This window comes from Drosophila montana, unplaced genomic scaffold, assembly GCF_035044405.1.
Source record: "Drosophila montana isolate Dmon_TW-CO22-7 unplaced genomic scaffold, ASM3504440v1 contig_1083_1, whole genome shotgun sequence".
In the NCBI taxonomy this organism is placed as follows: Eukaryota; Metazoa; Arthropoda; class Insecta; order Diptera; family Drosophilidae; genus Drosophila; species Drosophila montana.
In genome coordinates, this window is record NW_026996074.1 from 1,162,447 (window position 1) to 1,186,296 (window position 23,850).

Genomic DNA, 23,850 nt, shown 5'->3' on the forward strand with positions numbered 1-23,850 from the left:
AGAAAGGTTGTGAATGGAGAGTGGCTTTAACGGCATTTAATACCCCTACACTTCGAGTCGGCCGATCATTTCTAAGTACAATGAAATTGTTGGAAAATACTTCAAAATCAGATAAGATTGAATTTAACCATGTTTCTGAAAATGCGATTATATCCGTTTCGAAGAAAGTTCTAGCCATAAAAATATTTTTAACTTTAGAAATGCGACCTCTGAAATTCTGATATAGAATAGAAACTAGGTTCCGACGAAGTTAGTTTTTTGTGGCAGTAACGGTAGGACCTTGTATCGAAGGGACCGGAAGGGTGACAGGAAAGGCTGCTTTCGCTTTATCTGCCCAGACTCCTGAACAATCATGTGAGGAGACCAAAATTTAGGATCACAAATGATTGGGAACGAATCATGTGAAACATTAATTTTTAATGATGCTATTTCAAGAGGGTTGTAGAAAATAAATTTAGTTATTGACATGCTAGCAGAAGATTTGCTAGCAATATAAGCAGCCAGTGAATCGCAAGTGGTGTCAGACGAAAGCAGAGATACAAATACAGAGATACGAGGGCCAACAACAGTCAAAATATAAGCTGATGGGGCTGAGGATAAAACAGGAGTTGGTGGGGCTAAAGAGACACCATGATTGCTTTTAACAATCTGGGCTCGATTGGGGCGACAAGATGAGGGTGCTGAAGCAGCTTCGCTGGTTGGGACAGGTTCTAATATAGGGCCTACTGGATCTACTCCAAGGGATGATATTCGGACAATCGCTTGGGGAAGCATTGGGGATAAATATAAGTTGCCAGGCACGGCCAAAAGAGGCGTAGGTGATTTAACAGATGTAGAGGGCAAATATAAAAATTGCTAAGTAACTCGAAGCAAAGTTGCTCGATAGCTGCTTAGCCACATAAAAATTGATTTCTCACAGAATTGTACATACTGGAAATCTTAAAAAAGCATGAAAATTTCATGAATGTCAAAAATATTTGAAATATTTATTAATACAAAACAGTTCATTAGCTTTCCATTCCGAAAACAAAATACACATTATGGCAGAAAAGAAAACTCATTCTGAATTATTTTGGACCACAGTATTTGTATTAATAGTGTGCATGGTAACGATGTCAATATTTTCCGGATACTATCATTCCTCGGGAAAGTTAAGGTCAATGCTGATTACCGTCTTTGCGGTGCTAATGTTTCACTACCTATTCGGTGATCCAATCAGGTTTGCATTACTCTCACTTGAGGCCTCCATTTGGCCACCGGGTCAGCGCAAGTTCGCAACGGATTGGGAAGCCACTCATCACAATCGCCTAGATTATTTGACGTTGCGGTTGCAAAGCCTACGTGCTCATCTCTTTATAACGGAAAACCATCGTGACGAGAAGCTCAATTGCAAGTACAAGCAAATAGCACATGATCTGTGGCTTTATGGAAGGTACTTTGTTTTTGTTGTGTGCTTAGTATTTGTAGCCTGCGATGAACATACGTATCATACTAAAAATAACATAGAGAGGCTCTTCACTGATAATCATTCTGTTTACTATGGTTTGAAAGAAGTTTATGATATATGCGATGTGTATAAATTCATTAATACCTCGCTGATAAATGCATTTCATCCTGAAATTAACCATACTGGTGTATCGGTATGGGTCCACGGCAAGCAAACAATCCTACTTGGAGTTGTGCGGCTACGCCAATTGCGACTGACCGAGCAACATTATGGTGTTTATGAACCGGCCTTCTCAGAGCAATCTTATATGCCTGAGTGGAAATTACCATACCTGGACTTGCCTTATTCTAATATTTATTGGCGCATCTACGAGCCATGGGTTCACAGAAATCCGAACGTTCGTGAACACCTTTGGCTGAACTTTGAACATGTAGGTTATTTTCGTAACTACCCCGAGCTAAAAGGATATGTAGTATTATTTGCTCGGAGTCGACAGAATAGTCTCAAAATACTAGAATACCTTCAGGACACCAAATGGCTCAATTACAACACTTCGGCGGTATTTCTGGACTTTTTACTGTACAACACTGACGCAAACATATTGAATGTATGCACCTTGCGTGTAGAGCAGACTCCCTTTGGAAGCACAATCCCTCATGTGAAAGTTGAGAGCGTGACACTACTTGAAAATAACCAGCTATCAGATGAGGAAATAGTCTTGATTATTGTTTATGTCATTGTGTTTATACAGTTTTTTAAAGCATTAACGGTGAAGTTGTGGTTAGAGCCAAGCGAAATTCGTAGCGTGTGGAACAAAATAGACGTGGGAATATTTCTGCTTAACGTCATCTTGTTAACTTTGATTATCTTACGTAAAGAGAAAGTCTCGTCGATTCTTAAGTATATTGAGGGCGCCAGTAAAATGGAGTTTGTTGAGTTAAGACATGCAGCTCGCTTGCACATGTTCATCAGAGTGATTATTGGCTTTCTTATCTGCATTACAACCTTGCGTTTGTGGAAGGTGCTACAATTCTCCAGTGTCTTTCAACTCTTTACCTTTACACTGCACCTTGCATGGGCAGCAGTGGCGAGTGTTGCCATGGTCATATTCGTTTTTATTTTGGGCTTTGGGGTGGCAGTTTCTACAATAAATGGCAACAACAGTTTCAACTTTTATCGGCTCAGCAAGAGTGTCGTCTCTTGCATGTGCTTCGCATGTGGATTTAGTTTGGGTGTTAATCCAGAAGATCTTTTTCATGGAGGCAAGCTTTTCGGCATTATCATGTTTACAATCTTGGCATTCGTTATTTCAGTGATGTTGATAAATGTTTTCGTATCTCTCATCAATGACTATTTTTCCACTGCAAAGGACCAGAGGGATTCACGGTCTGTACGTCGCATAAGCATTTTTCAATTTATGTATGCTGAGTGCATTCCTTATGTTTTGTGGTGGCAAAAGTTTCATATTTTTCGTAAATATTATCATCGTAATAACAAAACTGTTTCTGAAAACATTAAACGGGATTTGGAATTGCTTGGGAAATACAGGCAAAAAGCGGAGAGTGACAACACATTTGTTGTTGAGAAAAAAATAACTCAGTTTGATTTAACTTTGGAACTGGAGCAATTTAGGCGGAAACAGGAACGGATTTATATAATTGGAGCTATAATCAATACTCAAATTGATATACTCAAAAGTATGTTGAATGCGGATGAAGATCAATTAAATCAATAAATAATGAATTAATAAAAAAATTTAAAAATAATGTGTTGCTACAAACATTATGTGACTTATATACAATTTTACATACAAACTTCTAGTCGACTGCTCGACTAGGAAATTCTAGCTCTGTAACTCCGTAAACTAAATTAACTCTGAACCCAATAAATATGGGTATACCCATTCAAAGGGTATAATGTATTTGTACAAATGTATGTAACCGGCATATCCGACCCCATAAAGTATATATTCTTGATCAGCATCAATAGCCGAGTTGAACTAGCCACGTCCGTCTGTCTGTCCGTCCGTGCGTAGGTATGAACGCCAGGATCTCAGAACCTATAGGAGCTAGCGATATGAAATAAGGAACGTAGGTCCTCCTAGTGCCCGCGCAGATCGAGTTTGTTTCCAATATTCGATAATCGATAAAAATCGATATCGAAATCCTGTTTTTTGAGCAATTTTGGTAAATAATAAGAGCTAGAGTCACCAAACTAGACATGTAGCCTCTAGAATAGTATATATGTATATATGTGTAACGCATAGAAGGAGACATCTCCGACTCCATAAAGTATATATATTCTTGATCAGTATCAACAGCCGAGTTGATATAGCCATGTCCGTCTGTCCGTCTGTCTGTTTCTATGCGAACTAGTCTCTCAGTTTTAAAGCTATCTTTATGAATCTTTGCAGAAGTCCCTCTTTCTGTTGCACGCAGTTCATATGTCAAAACCAGCTGGATCGGACCACTATATCATATAGCTGCCATAGGAACGATCGGTCGAAAAGTAGGTTCTTGTTTGAAAAACATTTTTGTTTATAAAGTTATCTTTACTAAACTTGGTATTTATTAGTTTTACTACGTTCCCCATATATATGCAAAATCCTATTAAGATCGGACAACTATATCATATAGCTGCCATAGGAACGATCGGTCGAAAATTAAGTTTTTGTATGGAAAATTGTTATGTTTTTCAAGATATCTTGACCAAACTCGGTACTTATTAGTTTTACTAAGCTCCCCATATATATGCAAAATCCTATTCAGATCGGACAACTATATCATATAGCTGCCATAGGAACGATCGGTCGAAAATTAAGTTTTTGTATGGAAAATTTTTATGTTTTTCAAGATATCTTGACCAAACTCGGTACTTATTAGTTTTACTACGCTCCCCATATATATGCAAAATCCTATTAAGATCGGACAACTATATCATATAGCTGCCATAGGAAAGATCGGTCGAAAATTAAGTTTTTGTATGGAAAATTTTTATGTGTTTCAAGATATCTTGACCAAAATCGGTATTTATTAGTTTTACTACGCTCCCCATATATATGCAAAATCCTATTAAGATCGGACAACTATATCATATAGCTGCCATAGGAACGATCGGTCGAAAATTATGCTGTTGTATGGAATTTTTTTTGTTTGTCAAGATATCTTGACCAAACTCGGCATTTATTAGTTTTACTATGCTCCCTCCACTAATGCAAAATCTTATTCACATCGGGCTACTATATCATATAGCTGCCATAGGGACGATCGGTCGAAAATTAAGTTGTTGTATGGAAACCTGTTTTGTTTTTCATGATATCTTAACCATACTCGGCATTAACTATTTTCCCTGTGCTTCTTAGATACGGGCAAAGCACTATAAGCATTTTGAAAAGGTTGGGTCTGCAAGGGTATTAAATCTTCGGTGTGCCGAAGATAGCACTTCTTTCTCGTTTTATAGCTATCACCACCTCCGTGCTTCTATCTCATAGATAAATAATTTTTTTTGGCTGGTGTGGCTGTTGAGGCGGCAGCAAATAATGCGGTCAGTTGCGAGTTCGAACCCTGCCGAGGGAACTTTTTTTTTTAATTTACCTTTATTACTACCAAAGCAAACGAGGTCGTGGCGCGAGCTGCATTTGGTGTTGGAACAAGAGGGTTCAGGGTATCCCCTAGTCGGGAGCACCCGACTAGAACCTCTTGTTAATTTATAAACATGTTTGTTCTGACTGACTAATTGATTGGTGAAAGGTTGAATGGGCGATGTACTAACACCTTCCTTTGTTGCTGTAGGTTTTAATAACGTCACAGACATTAGTTGTGGAAATGGGCATAGCTGGTCGGACAAAGAAAATACCTCCATCGTGTCGGTGATGCTATTAGAAATATTTCTATTCTAATTAGGCTTTTAGCATTTAATTTTTATAACCTTATGTATTATATAATTAGGCTGACACTCGTTTTGTAGACCATTAAATAAATAAATAAATAATTATTTCAGGTGTAAGCTCATTTGTAAAGATCTTTATAAATATTTTATTTAGATAATGTTTACATTTTTCCAAATTGCAGCCCTACTGGGTGGAAAATATAGATCAAAGGATTTAAGCTTCCTCTGATTGGCGTCAAACTTTTTTCCAAAACTCTATATATATACTTTATGAACCTATTTCATCAATTTTGGAAATAGCAAGTCTTGAAAACTATATCAAAAGTTGTAGGTATCTATTATCTATTTAAATATCTTAAAATAACTCCAAATAGTATGAATTTAAAATTTCAATGGGCCGGAAATGAGTAAAAAAATTATCTAAAATGTAAACCAAAAAACTTGCCACTGGAAAAACCAATCTGAAACTTTTTTATTTACCATACGTTCGGGCTCAAACTCATTTTAAAAGGTCTTGGTTCGAATTCATTTTCACACTTTTCGGAAAATCCATTCCTCCTCGGTATAAATGGGAGTCAACAATTTGCTTGGTGACGTTTCGCATTCAAATTCATTTCTAAAGATCTTTGCGACAAATCATTTGAGACCTGTTTCACACACTTTGGAGTATCCAAGCATCCTCTATGGAAAATGAGATTCAATGATTTTTTGGGAGAAGTTGGTTTAAATTTACGTTTTTCTGTGAAAAGTTGGCGGAAAATTTCAAACTCTTTTGCTTATTATCGGTATAAAACTCATTTTTGTGAGAATTTATTTCAAGCTTCTTTCCAAGAGACTAACATGGGTGGAAATCGTTCCAACAAATGGTTCTTTATTCGAAGGAATTTAAACATATTTTCAAAAAGAATTTGAGTAAGTACGGGCCGAATTAAGTTTTCCACGGGCGGAAAGTGGATGAAAAAATATTATTCAAAATGCTTTGCACAAATCTTTAAGAACGACCGGACGAATTTTATAGGTTCCCCAGAAAAATCTTTGATCCGCCTTTCCCATCAAGGAGAATGCAATTTGCGAAAAATGTTGTAAAAAGTCTTTAACAGCTTTCAAAAACAGTTATATACCATGAACCCATCAAAAGTGGGTAAACAGGGTATATTGTATTTGTACAAATGTATGTAACAGGCAGAAGGAAGCATCTCCGATCCCATAAAGTATATATATTCTTGATCAGCATTAATAACGGAGTCGATCTAGCCATGTCCGCCTGTCTGTCCGTCTGTCCGTATGTATGAACGCAAGGATATCAGAACCTATAAGAGCTAGAGACTTGAAATTTTAGCTGTAGGTCCCCCTAATGCCCGCGCAAATCGAACTTGTTTCCGATATTCGATAACTTGCCCCGTTTCCAAGTAATCGATAAATATAGAAATCGAAATCTTGTTTTTTGAGCAATTTCGGCAAATAATATAAGCTAGAGTCACCAAACTTGACATGCAGCTTCTAGAATAGTATATATATATCAAGTATCTTTCATTTTCTACCTATCGCCACCTCGCCGCTACCACCGCAAAGCTATAAATCAAATTAATTATCCAACTTGTATTGCCCATCAATTTAAGCCACAATTGAATTGCAATTGAATTTTTGAGAAAACACAAATATTCTTTATTCTATTCTACAATAAGATGTACTGTCAAAAATTTCATTAAGATCGGTTAAGAAACACAAAAGTTATGTGCGCACATGTTAGCAGCATAGCTGCTGCGCAAATTCCAAGAATTTCTGTATACATGTACACGCACACACATTCATGCGCGACTTCTTTGAATTCTATCAACAGCATTGCAATTGCGATTTTATTGTTTTCTTTGCTGGTATTATAATTCGTTTTTTTTTTCGTCAGCACTCAATTATTGGTGTGGCTGTTGAGCAGAGGCTGTGGCAAGAAGTAGGTTGAGCTCCGAGTTCGAGTCCTATTGGCGGAACTGTTTTTATACCCTGAACCCATTAAAAATGGGTAAACAGGGTATAATGTATTTGCGCAAATGTATGTAACAGGCAGAAGGAAGCATCTCCGACCCCATAAAGTATATATATTCTTGATCAGCATCAATAGCCGAGTCGATCTAGCCATGTCCGGTCCGTCCCGTCCGTATGTATGAACGCAAGGATATCAGAACCTATAAGAGCTAGAGACTTGAATATTGTATTGTACTGTCGAAAATTTCATTTAAGATCAGTTAAGTGTGTACGTGTTGTTAGCAGCATAGCTGCTGCGCAAATTCTAAGAATTTCTGTATACATGTACACACACACATTCATGCGTGTTTCCTTTGAATTCTATCAACAGGATTGCAATTGCGATTGTATTGTTTTCTGTGCTGCTATTTTAATTGAACTCGCAAATGACCGTATTACTTGCTGCCACCTCTACTCAACAGCCACACCAAAAAGAGAAAACAAGCAAGATAAAAAAGTAAAAAAACAAAAATGGTAGGGTTCGAACTTGTCACTGACCGCATTACTTTCTGTGCAATGCGTTGATAGAATTCAAAGAAGACGCGCATCAATGTGTGTGTATACATGTATACAGAATTTCTTGGAATTTGCGCTTGCTGCCCCAAACTCGAGGCCAGCAAAAACATGTTTTATTTAATAACTTCTGTGTTTCTACATCTTATTGTATTAGAGAATATTCGCGTATTCTCAAAAAGTCTATTGCATTTAAATTGTGGCTTATATTGATGGGCAGCGTAAATTGGTGTTTTTACTTGATTTATAGGTATGGTAGTAACGGGGAGGTGGTGATAACTATAAAATGAAAGATACTTGATATATATATGCTATTCTGGAAGCTACATGTCAAGTTTGGTGACTCTAGCTCATATTATTTACCAAAATTGCTCAAAAAACAGGATTTCGATATCGATTTTAATCGATTACTTGGTAATGGGGCAAGTTATTGAACATCGGAGACAAACTCGATCTGCGCGGGGACTAGGAGGACCTGCAGCTAATTTCAAGTCTCTAGCCTTATAGGTTCTGAGATCCTTGCGTTCATACATACGGACGGACGGACGGACATGGCTAGATCGACTCGGCTGATGCTTGATGCTGATCAAGAATATATATACTTTATGGGGTCTGAGGTGCTTCCATCTGACTGTTACATACAAATGCACAAAAACATTATACCCTTTCAATGGGTATTCCCATTTTCAATGGGTTCAGGGTATAAAAACTGTCTGCGAAACAGTAAGGAAATTGTCTATAAGAATATTAAATCTTCTGCGTTCCGAAGATATTACCGCTTTCCCGTTTCTAATGATCCCATTCAAGTATCCCTTGGCTGATTAAATAGGTAAAAAAGACAAAAAGTGTATTTTTGTCTAAGGGCTGAGCAAGCTGAGCTAACACCAAGAGTGAGCAGGTTGTCTGCACAGCTATTTCAAAAACATCCAGACCCTAGCATTGACAGACTTTGCTACCGACTGTAAATTTGCAAGGCCTTGTTTGCGAAAGAGTATCGCGCGTGCTTTTGTTGATATTTGGTTGATATTTACTTGTCAACTTAAGAGCGCGTCAACTTGCCGTCAACTATACATATCGATAAAACTGGTCTTATATTTGATTGGATTGTCAAATTTATAAATTTTAATGGTACAAATCCTGTTTTTGAGCAAATATCTTAAGTTTTTAGAGCTAGACATGTAGCTTCTAGAATTGTATATACATATATATTGTATCTTTACATCCCCCCTACTACCAAATACCTATAAATCAAGTAAATAAACCAATTTATACTGCCCACCAATTATAGCCTTAATATAAATGCAATTGACTTTTCGAGAATATACAAATATCCTATAGTATAATAAGATCTACTGTTGAAAATTTCATCAAGATCAATGTGTTTTGGCTGGCCTCGTGCTTGTGGCAGCTAGCGCAAATTGCGCACACACATTGATGCGCGTCTTCATTGAATTCTATCAACAGCATTGCAATTGCGAGTATATCGTTTTCTGTGACACTATTTTAATCCGTTTTTTCCCATCAAGGCTGAATTATTGTTGTGGCTGTTAAGTAAAAGCGGCGGCAAGTAGTGTGGTTTGTTGCGGGTTCGGACCCTACCAGGGGAACTATTTTTTTTTAAACTTTTTTTTTTATTACTGCTAAAGCAAACTAGCGCGTAGCGCGATCTGCATTTGGTGTTGGAAGAAGAGGGTTCAGGGTATCTCAGAGTCGGGAACTTCTGACTAGAGCCTCTTACTTGTTCGTCTTATCCTGCGTTATTGATAGATTATGTTCCTTCTTTTCTCTAATCTCTTCCAAATTTTGTCCACTAACTGTATTTAACTGTCTCATTTCCTCTAACTTTTCCATTAATCCAGCACTACCCTCTCCTTTCTGCGCTAATCCAAATAACATTGCACTAGGAAACTGTTTAATGCTACAATGCTTAGTGGTGTTCAATACTCATCTTTTTCGATAATCCTATCCTAATGATGTCCACTTTCAGGTTCAGTTAGGTTTGCTATCATGGGATCTATACTTCTCGGCCAGCTATATGATCGAATATAATCTTATAATGAGCTTATAACCTCCCTGCTATTTCTTGTTTTTGTTTTATACAGTCAAACACATTTTTTAAAACCATCTACTATTGCCAATACATATTTCTTTGCTCTACTGTTATATACTGGGTCGTAATGATCAATGTGGATTAAGTCAAATGGTTTGCTTCCCTAGGGTGTAATAGTGTGTAATATCCCACCTTACTTTCCTGTCTAAGGGGAATATGCTATACATTTTAAACAATGCTATACATTTTTCAAAAGGACCCATAACTTTGGCTTTCATGTAAGGAAACCTAGCCAGATGACGCAAATGCTAGCCACTGTTGTTAGTAAGCTATGCAAGTAAGGCTGAACCTCACCATCTGGATTGCAAACGACCTGTACAATAGCAGGCCAGAGGTCGAACACTTTATGAAGACCACCAACACGGATATACTCCTAATATCAGAAACTCACTTCTCCCAGAAATCGTACTTCTTTATCAATGGCTTCGATATTATTTACACCAACCACCCAAACGGTAGAGCCCGAGGCGGACCTGCAGTGATAATTAAAAAGGGAATAAAATATATTATAAAATATTGATAACTATAAAATGAAAGATACTTGATATATATATGCTATTCTGGAAGCTACATGTCAAGTTTGGTGACTCTAGCTCATATTATTTACCAAAATTGCTCAAAAAACAGGATTTCGATATCGATTTTAATCGATTACTTGGTAATGGGGCAAGTTATTGAACATCGGAGACAAACTCGATCTGCGCGGGGACTAGGAGGACCTGCAGCTAATTTCAAGTCTCTAGCCTTATAGGTTCTGAGATCCTTGCGTTCATACATACGGACGGACGGACGGACATGGCTAGATCGACTCGGCTGATGCTTGATGCTGATCAAGAATATATATACTTTATGGGGTCTGAGGTGCTTCCATCTGACTGTTATATACAAATGCACAAAAACATTATACCCTTTCAATGGGTATTCCCATTTTCAATGGGTTCAGGGTATAAAAACTGTCTGCGAAACAGTAAGGAAATTGTCTATAAGAATATTAAATCTTCTGCGTTCCGAAGATATTACCGCTTTCCCGTTTCTAATGATCCCATTCAAGTATCCCTTGGCTGATTAAATAGGTAAAAAAGACAAAAAGTGTATTTTTGTCTAAGGGCTGAGCAAGCTGAGCTAACACCAAGAGTGAGCAGGTTGTCTGCACAGCTATTTCAAAAACATCCAGACCCTAGCATTGACAGACTTTGCTACCGACTGTAAATTTGCAAGGCCTTGTTTGCGAAAGAGTATCGCGCGTGCTTTTGTTGATATTTGGTTGATATTTACTTGTCAACTTAAGAGCGCGTCAACTTGCCGTCAACTATACATATCGATAAAACTGGTCTTATATTTGATTGGATTGTCAAATTTATAAATTTTAATGGTACAAATCCTGTTTTTGAGCAAATATCTTAAGTTTTTAGAGCTAGACATGTAGCTTCTAGAATTGTATATACATATATATTGTATCTTTACATCCCCCCTACTACCAAATACCTATAAATCAAGTAAATAAACCAATTTATACTGCCCACCAATTATAGCCTTAATATAAATGCAATTGACTTTTCGAGAATATACAAATATCCTATAGTATAATAAGATCTACTGTTGAAAATTTCATCAAGATCAATGTGTTTTGGCTGGCCTCGTGCTTGTGGCAGCTAGCGCAAATTGCGCACACACATTGATGCGCGTCTTCATTGAATTCTATCAACAGCATTGCAATTGCGAGTATATCGTTTTCTGTGACACTATTTTAATCCGTTTTTTCCCATCAAGGCTGAATTATTGTTGTGGCTGTTAAGTAGAGGCGGCGGCAAGTAGTGTGGTTTGTTGCGAGTTCGGACCCTACCAGGGGAACTATTTTTTTTAAAACTTTTTTTTTTATTACTGCTAAAGCAAACTAGCGCGTAGCGCGATCTGCATTTGGTGTTGGAAGAAGAGGGTTCAGGGTATCTCAGAGTCGGGAACTTCTGACTAGAGCCTCTTACTTGTTCGTCTTATCCTGCGTTATTGATAGATTATGTTCCTTCTTTTCTCTAATCTCTTCCAAATTTTGTCCACTAACTGTATTTAACTGTCTCATTTCCTCTAACTTTTCCATTAATCCAGCACTACCCTCTCCTTTCTGCGCTAATCCAAATAACATTGCACTAGGAAACTGTTTAATGCTACAATGCTTAGTGGTGTTCAATACTCATCTTTTTCGATAATCCTATCCTAATGTTGTCCACTTTCAGGTTCAGTTAGGTTTGCTATCATGGGATCTATACTTCTCGGCCAGCTATATGATCGAATATAATCTTATAATGAGCTTATAACCTCCCTGCTATTTCTTGTTTTTGTTTTATACAGTCAAACACATTTTTTAAAACCATCTACTATTGCCAATACATATTTCTTTGCTCTACTGTTATATACTGGGTCGTAATGATCAATGTGGATTAAGTCAAATGGTTTGCTTCCCTAGGGTGTAATAGTGTGTAATATCCCACCTTACTTTCCTGTCTAAGGGGAATATGCTATACATTTTAAACAATGCTATACATTTTTCAAAAGGACCCATAACTTTGGCTTTCATGTAAGGAAACCTAGCCAGATGACGCAAATGCTAGCCACTGTTGTTAGTAAGCTATGCAAGTAAGGCTGAACCTCACCATCTGGATTGCAAACGACCTGTACAATAGCAGGCCAGAGGTCGAACACTTTATGAAGACCACCAACACGGATATACTCCTAATATCAGAAACTCACTTCTCCCAGAAATCGTACTTCTTTATCAATGGCTTCGATATTATTTACACCAACCACCCAAACGGTAGAGCCCGAGGCGGACCTGCAGTGATAATTAAAAAGGGAATAAAATATATTAAAGCCAGTATACCAACAGGACTGGGTGCAATATGAACAGGTCAGGCTGCCCAGCCCGCTCGGAGACCTCAGGTATAACGTTAGGGACAACGAACTTAGTCAGCTTTTAGAAAGCCTTGGCCCCAGATTTATAATTGGAGGCGATTTCAATGCCAAACACTCCTGGTGGGACACGCGAATCAATAACTCCAAAGGCCAAGCTCTTCTCCGATGCATTCAGAAAAACGGACTCAGCTGCCACATACCACATATCAACACCCAGGTCGAGAAAAAGCGGCGCGCAAAAGGCTGATTAAAAACAACATAGACATAGACAGATAAAAAACACGGCTGCTAACCAGGGTCAACCCTAACGCCACACTTTCCTCCGCCGACGACATTGACAGCGTAGTAGCAGGCCTAACCCAGGAAATGCACAATGCCGCAGAGATAGCTACCCCGAGAAACAGCTTCAACCCTGGAACGCCAGCAAGAGACCTTTATCTTTGGACTCCCGAGGTAGCCGCTCTTGTTGCGGAAAAAAAGGCGACTCAGGCGTAGTTTGTTATCTATCCGCAGCCCATGGGATAAAAACCACCTCAACAGAGCCACAAAACGCCTAAAGGAGCTACTGCAAAACTTGAGGAAGAGCACCTTTGATAGGTTCCTCGATGATCTCGAACCAGGAGAACCATCAATATTAAATAGCCTATTAGAAGGGCAGCTGTGGTCCGAAAAGCAAACGGGGACTGGTGCCGATTAGACCAAGAAAAAGCAGATGCCTTTTGAAGACTACCTTCATGAATCAATCACGCCGTTTGATCGCTGCTCATTGGCGGACAAAGCGGACACTATCCATTTCTTGGAGCTGCCAAGTGTGGGTGACACACAGATCGCTCCAGCGTCCCTGGATTAGATTGAGAACGAGGTTGCTCTACTCAACCCAAAAAAGGCGCCTGGACACGATGGCATCGACGCAAGGGCGATAAAAAGGTTTCCTAAAATTTGTATCCAGTTGCTGACCAACGTAATTAACCGTTGAGATTGGACATTTCCCAGTGGAAACGAGCTGAGGTAATTTTCATACCAAAGCCTGGTAAACCTAAGGCCGATCTCTCCTCCTATCGTCCCTTAAGTTTACTGGCGACTCTCTCTAAAATTCTCGAAAGAGTGTTTTTTACGTAGAGTGCTGCCAGTATTGAACGAGGCTGGTTTGATCCCAGACCATCAGTTCGGCTTCAGGAGCCTCCACGGAACACCGGAACTTTACCATAGAGCGAATAATACAGGCATTCGAAGAAAAGAAGTACTGCAATGCGGTCATGCTCGACGTGAAGCAAGCCATTGATAGGGTATGGCACTCCGCACTACTGCACAAACTCAAGGCAAACTTACCAGCATCCTACAATAAATTTCATAAATGCAACATCTCCTGCAGACAGTTTTACACCAAGTGCGGTGACGCTACCTCGTCTGCTAGGAGCATCAGAGCCGGAGTCCCGCAAGGACTATACACAGTGTACACAGCCGACATGCCTGTCAGCCCGGATGAGAGCCTCTCTTTGGACTTCCTGGACAGCTGGTTGAAAAGGTGAAACATTGCGGTAAACCAGGAAAAATCCACCCATACCACCTTCACGCTGCGCAAAGGAAACTGACCCCCCCCCCTCCTTTTTTTTCCTAGATGGATTACTGATTCCGGTGAGCTCAACGCCGAATTATCTAGGCATAACACTCGCGCAATAGGAAGCAGGCTGAAAACAAGCTGAAACAATATTACTGGCTGATCGTCAGGCACTCCAAATTGAAGCTTTGTGTCAAGCTGTTAGTGTATAAAACAATTATCAAGCCAACATGGACTTACTGCATCCATCTTTGGGGTACCGCCAGCAGGAGCAACCTGAGCAATATTCAACGGTTTCAAAATAAAGCTCTGCGAATTTTATCTATCGAGCATATTTACCATGAAAATACCACAATTCAGAGCTAAATATTCCTTGGATAAAAGAGGTAATTGCCAAGTTAAGAGATCGCTACATCGTCAGACTAGGCAGCCACCCAAACAATCTTGCCACCAACCTATTGGAAAACAGCTCAACAACGAGACGGCTCAAAAGAACACACCCACTTGACCTCTCCCAAAGAGTAGATGTCTAACTCCACGCTAAACAGACACAAGGATACATGCATTACCAACGTTTACAGAAAAAATTTAATTATTGCCCAACAAGCAGGAAGATTTTAAATAAAAACGAGAAAGAAGTGCTATCTTCGGCACGCCGAAGATTTAATACCCTTGCAGACCCAACCTTTTCAAAATGCTCATAGTGCTTTGCCCGTATCTAAGAAGCACAGGGAAAATAGTTAATGCCGAGTATGGTTAAGAAATCTTGAAAAACAAAACAGGTTTCCATACAACAACTTAATTTTCGACCGATCGTTCCTACGGCAGCTATATGATATAGTAGCCCGATGTGAATAAGATTTTGCATAAGTGGAGGGAGCATAGTAACACTAATAAATGCCGAGTTTGGTCAAGATATCTTGAAAAACAAAAAAAATTCCATACAACAGCATAATTTTCGACCGATCGTTCCTATGGCAACTATATGATATAGTTGTCCGATCTTAATAGGATTTTGCATATATATGGGGAGCGTAGTAAAACTAATAAATACCGATTTTGGTCAAGATATCTTGAAACACATAAAAATTTTCCATACAAAAACTTAATTTTCGACCGATCTTTCCTATGGCAGCTATATGATATAGTTGTCCGATCTTAATAGGATTTTGCATATATATGGGGAGCGTAGTAAAACTAATAAATTCCGAGTTTGGTCAAGATATCTTGAAAAACAAAAATGTTTCTCATACAAGAACCTACTTTTCGACCGATCGTTCCTATGGCAGCTATATGATATAGTGGTCCGATCCAGCTGGTTTTGACATATGAACTGCGTGCAACAGAAAGAAGGAATTCTTCAAAGTTTCATAAAGATAGCTTTAAAACTGAGAGACTAGTTCGCATAGAAACAGACAGACGGACAGACGGACATGGCTAGTTGGTTTACTAACATGATTTATAGCTTGTAGGTGGTAGCGGGGAGGTGGCGATAGCTATAAAATAAAAGATACTTGATATATATATTCTATTCTAGAAGCTACATGTCATTTTTGGTGACTCTTATTATTTACCAAAATTGCTCAAAAAACAAGATTTCGATATCAATTTTTATCAATTACTTGGAAACGGGGCAAATTATCGATTGTCAGAAACAAACTCGATCTGCGCATGGACTAGGAGGACCTACAGCTCTTATGAGATCTGAGATCCTTGCGTTCACATACGGACAGACGGACGGACGGACAGGCGGACAGACAGACGGACATGGCTAAATCGACTCGGCTCTTGATGCTGATCAAGAATATATATACTTTATGGGGTCGGAGATGCTTCCTTCTGCCTGTTACATACATTTGCACAAATACATTATTCCCTTTTTACCCATTTTCAATGGGTTCAAGGTATAAAAAATGTAAGGAAACCAGTATGATTTCCCAATGGCGGCTAACATTTTGTGTTTACCAATATGCCCGAGATCGTCATGCTATTTATACAAAACGTGGTTCTCCATTCTTTCAGGTACATAAAATAATAATCTATTTTCATTAGTCTTCTGATACACTACTCCATTCCTCATCTCAAACTATTTAAGCTCGCCTTTTTCTAACAATTTCATAACTTCTTGTACTTCTTTATCTTTAGTCTGACTCATACTAAGTTCGTTTCAAAACTATTCGAATCTTTTATCATTATCGTATTATTAACTCTTGATAACGCATCCACGTGTTGCATTTGTTTACTAGCTCTATGAACTAACTCATAATCAAATTTTGCAACTCTAACGCCCACCTCGCAATGCTCGGGTTTAGCTCTACCTTGTTTAGCGTTAAAGTCAGAAATACGGTCTATCATAATTTGGCAACGCAGCGTCTCCAACTCAAAACTGCGGATTTTCGCATCCGCTTCCGTTGTACGCTTAGAAAAATAGAATAGGGGATGCCATATGCCATCTTGCTTTTTTGTAGCAATACTGCTGCAAATCATAAAGCTTTTGTATCACAATGCAGCTCAATGTCATCTTTATATTCGTAAATTGATAACACCGGCGCTTCCAACAGTTTTTCTTTCAAGTACGAACAACAATTTAGCTCTTTTTCTTTGAATGTAAATACTCTATTTTTTTTTGTAAATCTTACATTGGTTTCTTAATTAAAACAAATCTTTAATTTAATAAATCTTTTAAAGTATGAAAAAAGAAAATGTTGTACCGCTTAAGTTATATCTGGAATGGGGAAGTTCTTTATCGCCTTCAGCCCTTTATCGTCGGCTTTTACACTTTCCTTTGATATTTGAAATTCTAAGTATTTAACTTAGTCTTGCATAAGCTCACATTTGTCTAACCTCAACTCTAGTTTGTTCTCAACTAACCGCTTAAATACTCTCTTAAGACTGGCAAATGTTCATATTTATTGTTCTAACTTTGCTATCATAATGTAGTCCATTTATGCAACTACGTTATTATCTCGAATCATATCTAAAAATGTACTACCGATAAATCTTTGAATTACTTATTAATCCCATCGGCATCCTTAAAATCTCAAATTGTCCAAAAGGAGGTTCAACAGATGTATACTTTATGGATTTATTGTCAACAAATACATGAAAATATCCATTTTTTAAATCTAGCTTGGTAAATACCTTTTCTACACAAGTCTGTCCAACAAATAATCTATTAACGGCAGTGTATAGTTATCTTTAATCCTCAGTTTTTTTCTTAACTAACACAATCGGTGATGCATATTCAGAACTGCTGGGCTGAATGATACCATCCCTTAAGTATTCATCTAACATTGGTTTCAATTTTCCCTTTTCCGCGTATTAAAATCGCCTTGCCGGACAACTAAATACTTTCGCTTTTTCCATTGCGATTTTCATTTCCCTTAGGCTCATCCGATCTTCGAGCAACTGTATGAACTTTTCTTTATCATCATGTTTTATTTGTTCTTCTTTCTATTGTGTCTGTGTCTAAAATGATTATGAGCAACATGCTTTTTTCAAAATCATTCTTAAATTGTACTAACCTTTTCTGTTTCCATTCGTTCTTTCTCCAACAATTTTCTACCTAACAATCTACTTCCTAACAGTTCGGTACCCAACAAATTATTTTCTAACAATTTACTTTCCAATAATAAATAAATAATAGTATCCAAAAAATTATTGTCTAACATCTTTTCTGCGAACAATTTACTCTCTAATACCCTACTTTTACATTACTTAAATGCTTGCTTGGCTGATTTTTTACTTTTGGTGTCACGTTATTTTCTGTATTATTCATATGCTTATTTATTTGGTTCTCAGTCTACTCTACAGAAATAATTTTCAGAGTGCTCATGTTAATATTTAAATCACAAGCCTCCATAAAATCTCTGCCCAATACTACTACCCTCCTCATAGACTCGTCAGCCACCACTATTATATGAAAACTGATTCTTAATAATTCTTTAAAAACATAATATAAAACTTTTTCAAATGCATTTAATCGGCTATCATTTAGCCCAAAATACAAAACATCGTCTGGCTGGAGATCTACTCCTTTAGAAACGCAACTTTTTTTTATGAACGAAATGATGATGCCTAAATCTATGAGGCATTCTGGAAAAATTGATCTGTCCATGATTCCTCTGTACCACCTTCTAGCACTGCTTCAGTAGTAATAAAAATAAATTTAAAAAAAAAATCTACAGGACTCGAACTCGTGGTAGATTACGCTACTTGGCGCCGCCTCTACTGAACAGCGAAACCACCAACTAATCGCTACTGAAAAAAAAAACAATTAAAATAGCAGCATATACACACAGCACAGAAAACAATACAATCGCAATTGCAATGATGTTGATAGAATTCAATAAAAACGCGCGTAAATGTGTGTGTGTACATGTATACAGAAATTCTTGCACTTCGCGATAGCTGCCGCTGGCACGTCAATATACATATGTATATATATAACCACATGTTTTCTATAATAAGTTATGTGTTTCTAAACCGATCTTGATGAAATTTTCAATTGTAGATCTTATTGTGCTATAGTATACTTGTATATTCTGAAAAAGTCAATTGCATTAAAATTGTAGCTCACATTGGTGGTCAATACAAATTGGTTTATTTACTTGATTTATAGATATGTGGTAGCGCCGATAGCTATAAAATGAAAACTTGAAAACGGGGCAAGTTATCGATACTCGTACTGAGTGGGCACTAGGAGGACCTACGCTCCAAATTTTAAGACTCTAGCTCTTAAAGGTTCTGAAATCTTTGTGTTCATACAGACGGACGGACGGATGTACGGACAGAAGAACCGACGGACAACCAGACGGACGGACAGACAGATGTACAGACAAACGGATGTACGGATCGAAGGACGGATGTACGGACAGACTGACAAGACAGACGGACATGGCTAGATCGACTCGGCTATTGATTCTGATCAAGAATATATATACTTTATGGGGTCGGAGATGCTTCCTTCTTCCTGTTACATACATTTGCACAAATACATTATAACGGGTCCGCAATCTAAATTTTTTTTCAACTAGTGCTTATTTCGTGAATGGTAACACTTAGCTCAGGTCTGATTTGACAGATAATTAGACTCATCCTTCCGCTGAACAAATATGGTTGTGTATACGCTTGAACAACGCTGGGAAATATTGCGACATTACTTTGAAAATCATGGTAATGTTGCAGAATGTGTGCGAAAAAAATCATCTTTTCAGATGAAGCTCATTTTGATCGTGGCGGGTATGTAAGCAAGCAAAATTGTCGCATTTGAGGCACAGAAAACCCGCACGCATACATTAAAAAGCCGATTCACCCAAAACGAGTCACTGTTTGGTGCGGATTTTGGTCCAGAGGCATAATTGGGCCATTTTTCTTCAAAAATGAGCAAGGAGTGGCCGTTACAGTCAATGGCGATCGTTATCGGGCCATGTTGAACGAATTTTTGTTCACAAATATTGAAGAGGAGGATATTGGCAACATTTGGTTTCAACAGGACGGCGCTACGTGCCACACAGCCGAAGTTACACTCGATGTTTTGCGCCCTGTTTTTGAAGATCGCATTATCAGCCGCAGAGCTGATGTCGTTTGACCACCTCGGAGTTGCGATTTGACACCGTTGGACTATTATTTGTGGGGTGCCCTCAAAGATAAGTATTACGCCGACAAGCCAGAGACAATTGACGCTTTAAAGGACAATATTCGTGAAGCCATTGGTGAAATACAGCTGCACACAATCGATAATGTGCTTAAAAATTGGACCGATCGTGTAGGCTACTGCATGGCCAGCCTAGGCAGCCAAATTATTTTCCATTATTAACCGGAGGGATTGTATTTTAAAAAAAAAAAAATAATAGAGAAAATATTCAGTAGTTTTTTTTTTATAGCAATTTCAAAAAAAAAAAAGTTATTTGGCGGACCCGATACCTTTTTACCCTTTTTTAATGGGTTCAGGGTATACAAAAAATTACTTGGACTTTGCAGCATTCCTGTAAATCAGTCGTCTCCCCTTTTAAAAATGGATTCGTAAATAATCGGTCAATTACGGCCAACCTACGTGAATTGACTTGCCTTGGTAAATTATGCTTTCCTTTCTGAAGTACAAGCTGATGTCATTAACACTGACTGACGTGCACCATGATATTTTACTTCTTAAACTTAACTGTTTAGGTTTCCGTCCGTCTCTCTTGGGTTGGCCTTTTTCTTACTTAAAAGGTAGGACGCAAAGAGTCATGCTGAGGCTGACTACCTCAAAGCCGGTCACGTTATTTCTGGTGTTCCTCAAGCTAGTCATCTTGGACTTTTACTCTTTCCTCTTTTTATTAAGGATCTCCCTTGAAATACCACATGCCCGAGAACGTCTGTATGCGGATGATGTGAAACTTATTCTTTCATACATTGATCTCCCACATCACTCTCGTCTACAAGATGATCTGAACGCTATGCAACTTTGGTGTTCGGCCAATCAATTGCATCTAAATTGTTCAAAGTGTATGTTTATGATTTTCAATCGTACTATACCTTATCTTGTCAGTTATACAACCGACAATACAGCATTGCAACGTATATTAACAGTTATCCATGAATACTGCTCTTGCATCTGGAATCCGCAGTATTACAATAGCCAGGATCGTATTGTGTCAGTTCAGCAGCAATTTCTTCTTTTTGCCTTACGAGGTTTAAATTGGGATCCCAATCTTCGGTTGCCATCCTACTCCAGCAGGCTTTTCCTTGATCTTCCGTCGTTAACCAACCGTAGGACAATCTTCGGTGTTGTTTTAAGTTGATTGTTGGCGACATAGATTCTTCTTTTCTGCAATGGCGTCTTCAATTCTCTTCTCATCCAGACCTACCAGGAATTACCGCTCCTCATTCCTACCTACGTGCACAACAGATTACGCTATGCACATCTCGTTTCGTGTACTATGCAAAAATTACAAATTTCACATTTTCTCCACCGAACTTTCTCTCCCCCTGATAAAATCGTTGCTTTCAGGATACCTTCAGGAACTCACTGACCTTCCCAGCTATGAGTAGGGGCATAGCTTGCCTTGGACTGGCCATAAAATTTCCATCACCGGTTCGGTGATTTTCCATCCCTATCTCTTTATCCTAAATAACTTCTTTCTTTTCTCCTAGTGTATTTTCTTAAATAATATTGTAAATTAAAATTATTTTTAATTTTTACTAAGAACACTATTTCCTCTATTAACACCTTTCTTCTTAGCTTCAGGCTCTAATAACGCCAATGAAGTTTTCATAATTTTATGTATTAAATAATAAGGACACTCGTTTAAACAACCTATAGCCATTTGGTTCGTAGCAAGTAATAAGTATACCTTTCAATGAATTATCGAATCGAATCATCGAATTTATGTTTTCTCATTTTATTATGAACAATTACCGTTGTTTCTTAAATATTTAAAATTAGGCTTTCTGTGCCACATTTCAAATGGAGTTTTCCCATCCCGTAATGCTCTACTTCGAATTCTATTAATTAATATCTGTTTAATTCTATCTATTAAATATGTTGCTGGTAAAACAGCATCACTTCAAAAACATTTATTCAAATAAGCCCCACTAATCTATATTATGTCCTTCTCCGTTATGGATCTAATCATGTGTTCGGATACTCCATGTAATTGTAGTGTATGCGGGACTGGAAATGGTAGCGTATGCCTTTTCCTACACAATTATGTCGCATTTCAGACAACTATTCTCTTCCATTACCAACATAGAGGTACATTAGTTGACACGTATTGAATTAAGTTGAATTTTCATACCAACATCCTGCATCTTTGATATAGCACATTTTCCTGGGTAATATTTTCATTAAGATTGATGCATTGTTGGCAGAAGCATTAATGTAGTCTCCTTATTTTCCAGGGTTTCGAGTGTTATATAGGTTCTGAGGTTCCCGAATCCTGAGGTTCCCGAATCCAATATGAATGATATCACTAACCATACAACATAAAGAAAGCAAGAACAAATGTTGTTGACCATTCATTTTCTTTAGTTCTGGTCCGCCGTCGAATTCTTTTTTGTTCGGGTCCGAGAATCGCTCACTTGCTCAGAGAACAATACAAGAGCCGTATGCTTTGAGTGCTGTATGGTTAGTGATGAATTGATACTATCATCTTTTTAATTTACACAGTTCGTCAACATAATTGCAAAACATCCACTTGGTTGTGCAATTGCTACTTAGGCTTGTTTGTCTTTTTCTTTGTGTTGCAAACTCTTCATAAAGCTAAACAATCCTCCCTTTTTGTCCCAATGATGGTATTTTAAATTTTGATTTTACATGAAAGTCTTTATTATACCCTAAACAAATGTATGTAACAGGCAGAACGAAGCATCTCCGAACCCATAAAGTATATATATTCTTGATCAGCATCAAAAGAAGAGTCGATCCGAAGAGTCTGTCCGTCCGTCCGTCCGTATGTATGAACGCAAGGATCTCAGAACCTATAAGAGCTAGCGACTTGAAATTTTAGCTGTAGGTCCTCCTAGTCCCCGCTCAGATCGAGTTTGTTTCCGATATTCGATAACTTGCCCCGTTTCCAAGTAATCGATATCGAAATCCTGTTTTTGAGCAAATTGGGTAAATAATAAGAGCTAGAGTCACCAAACTTGATATGTTGCTTCTAGAATAGTATATATATATCAAGTATCTTTCATTTTATACCTATCGCCACCCCCCTGCTACCACCGAAAAGCTATAAATCATGTTAATAACCCATTTGTATTACCTACCAATTTAAGCCACAATTTATATGTAATTGACCTTTTGAGAATACACAAATATTCTATGGCACAATAAGATGTACTGTCATTTCTATAAGATCGGTTAAGAAACACAAAAGTTATGTGCGCACGTGTTAGCAGCAGCAAGCGCAAATTCCAAGAATTTCTGTGTACATGTACACACACATATTCATGTGCGTCTGCTTTGAATTCTACCAACAGCATTGCAATTGCGATTGGATTGTTTTCTGTGCTGCTATTTTAATTGCTTATTTTCTCATTTAAACTCAATTATCGGTGTGGCTGTTTGTAGCGAATTCGAACCCTACCGAGGAAACTATTTTTTTTGTCTGGTGTGGCTGTTGAATGAAGGCGGCATTGAGTAATGCGGTCAGTTTCGAGTTCGAACCCTGCCAAAAAAAAACATTTTTTTATTATTTAATTTATTTTTATTCTACTTAAGAAAACGAGCGACTAGAACCTCTTACTTGTTTTTCTTTTTGTCATTTGAATTAGTTTAATTTTTCTACGTTTTTCTTGACAGAACTATCGTTACAGGCGAATGCAAGAATCAAAAGTGCACGGGCACTAGGAGGACCTACGGTCAAAATCTCAAGTCTTTGTGATCGACGCGTTCACAGCCTATACATCCAAGGCTTAGGTTGT

General features: G+C 38.0%; 2 protein-coding genes across 3 annotated transcripts in view; both read left to right on the forward strand.

Annotated features, from left to right (window-relative positions):
* Window positions 1-23,850, forward strand: part of LOC135432311 (uncharacterized) — a 68,214-nt gene that overhangs the window by 22,598 nt on the left and 21,766 nt on the right. The gene's annotated exons all lie outside the window — the stretch shown is intronic.
* LOC135435638 (uncharacterized) lies at window positions 986-23,824 on the forward strand. The gene is made up of 2 exons (XM_064692835.1): window positions 986-1,432; window positions 23,729-23,824. Exons 1-2 carry the CDS (start codon window positions 1,041-1,043, stop codon window positions 23,808-23,810), a joined length of 474 nt encoding a protein of 157 aa, XP_064548905.1. The 5' UTR covers window positions 986-1,040; the 3' UTR covers window positions 23,811-23,824.

Coding starts and splice junctions, on each gene's coding strand:
- LOC135435638 (XM_064692835.1), top strand. CDS start 1,041: ATGGCAGAAAAGAAAACTCATTCTGAATTATTTTGGACCACAGTATTT. Junction 1,433..23,728: donor GATCTGTGGCTTTATGGAAG/GTACTTTGTTTT, acceptor TTTTCTTGACAG/AACTATCGTTACAGGCGAAT.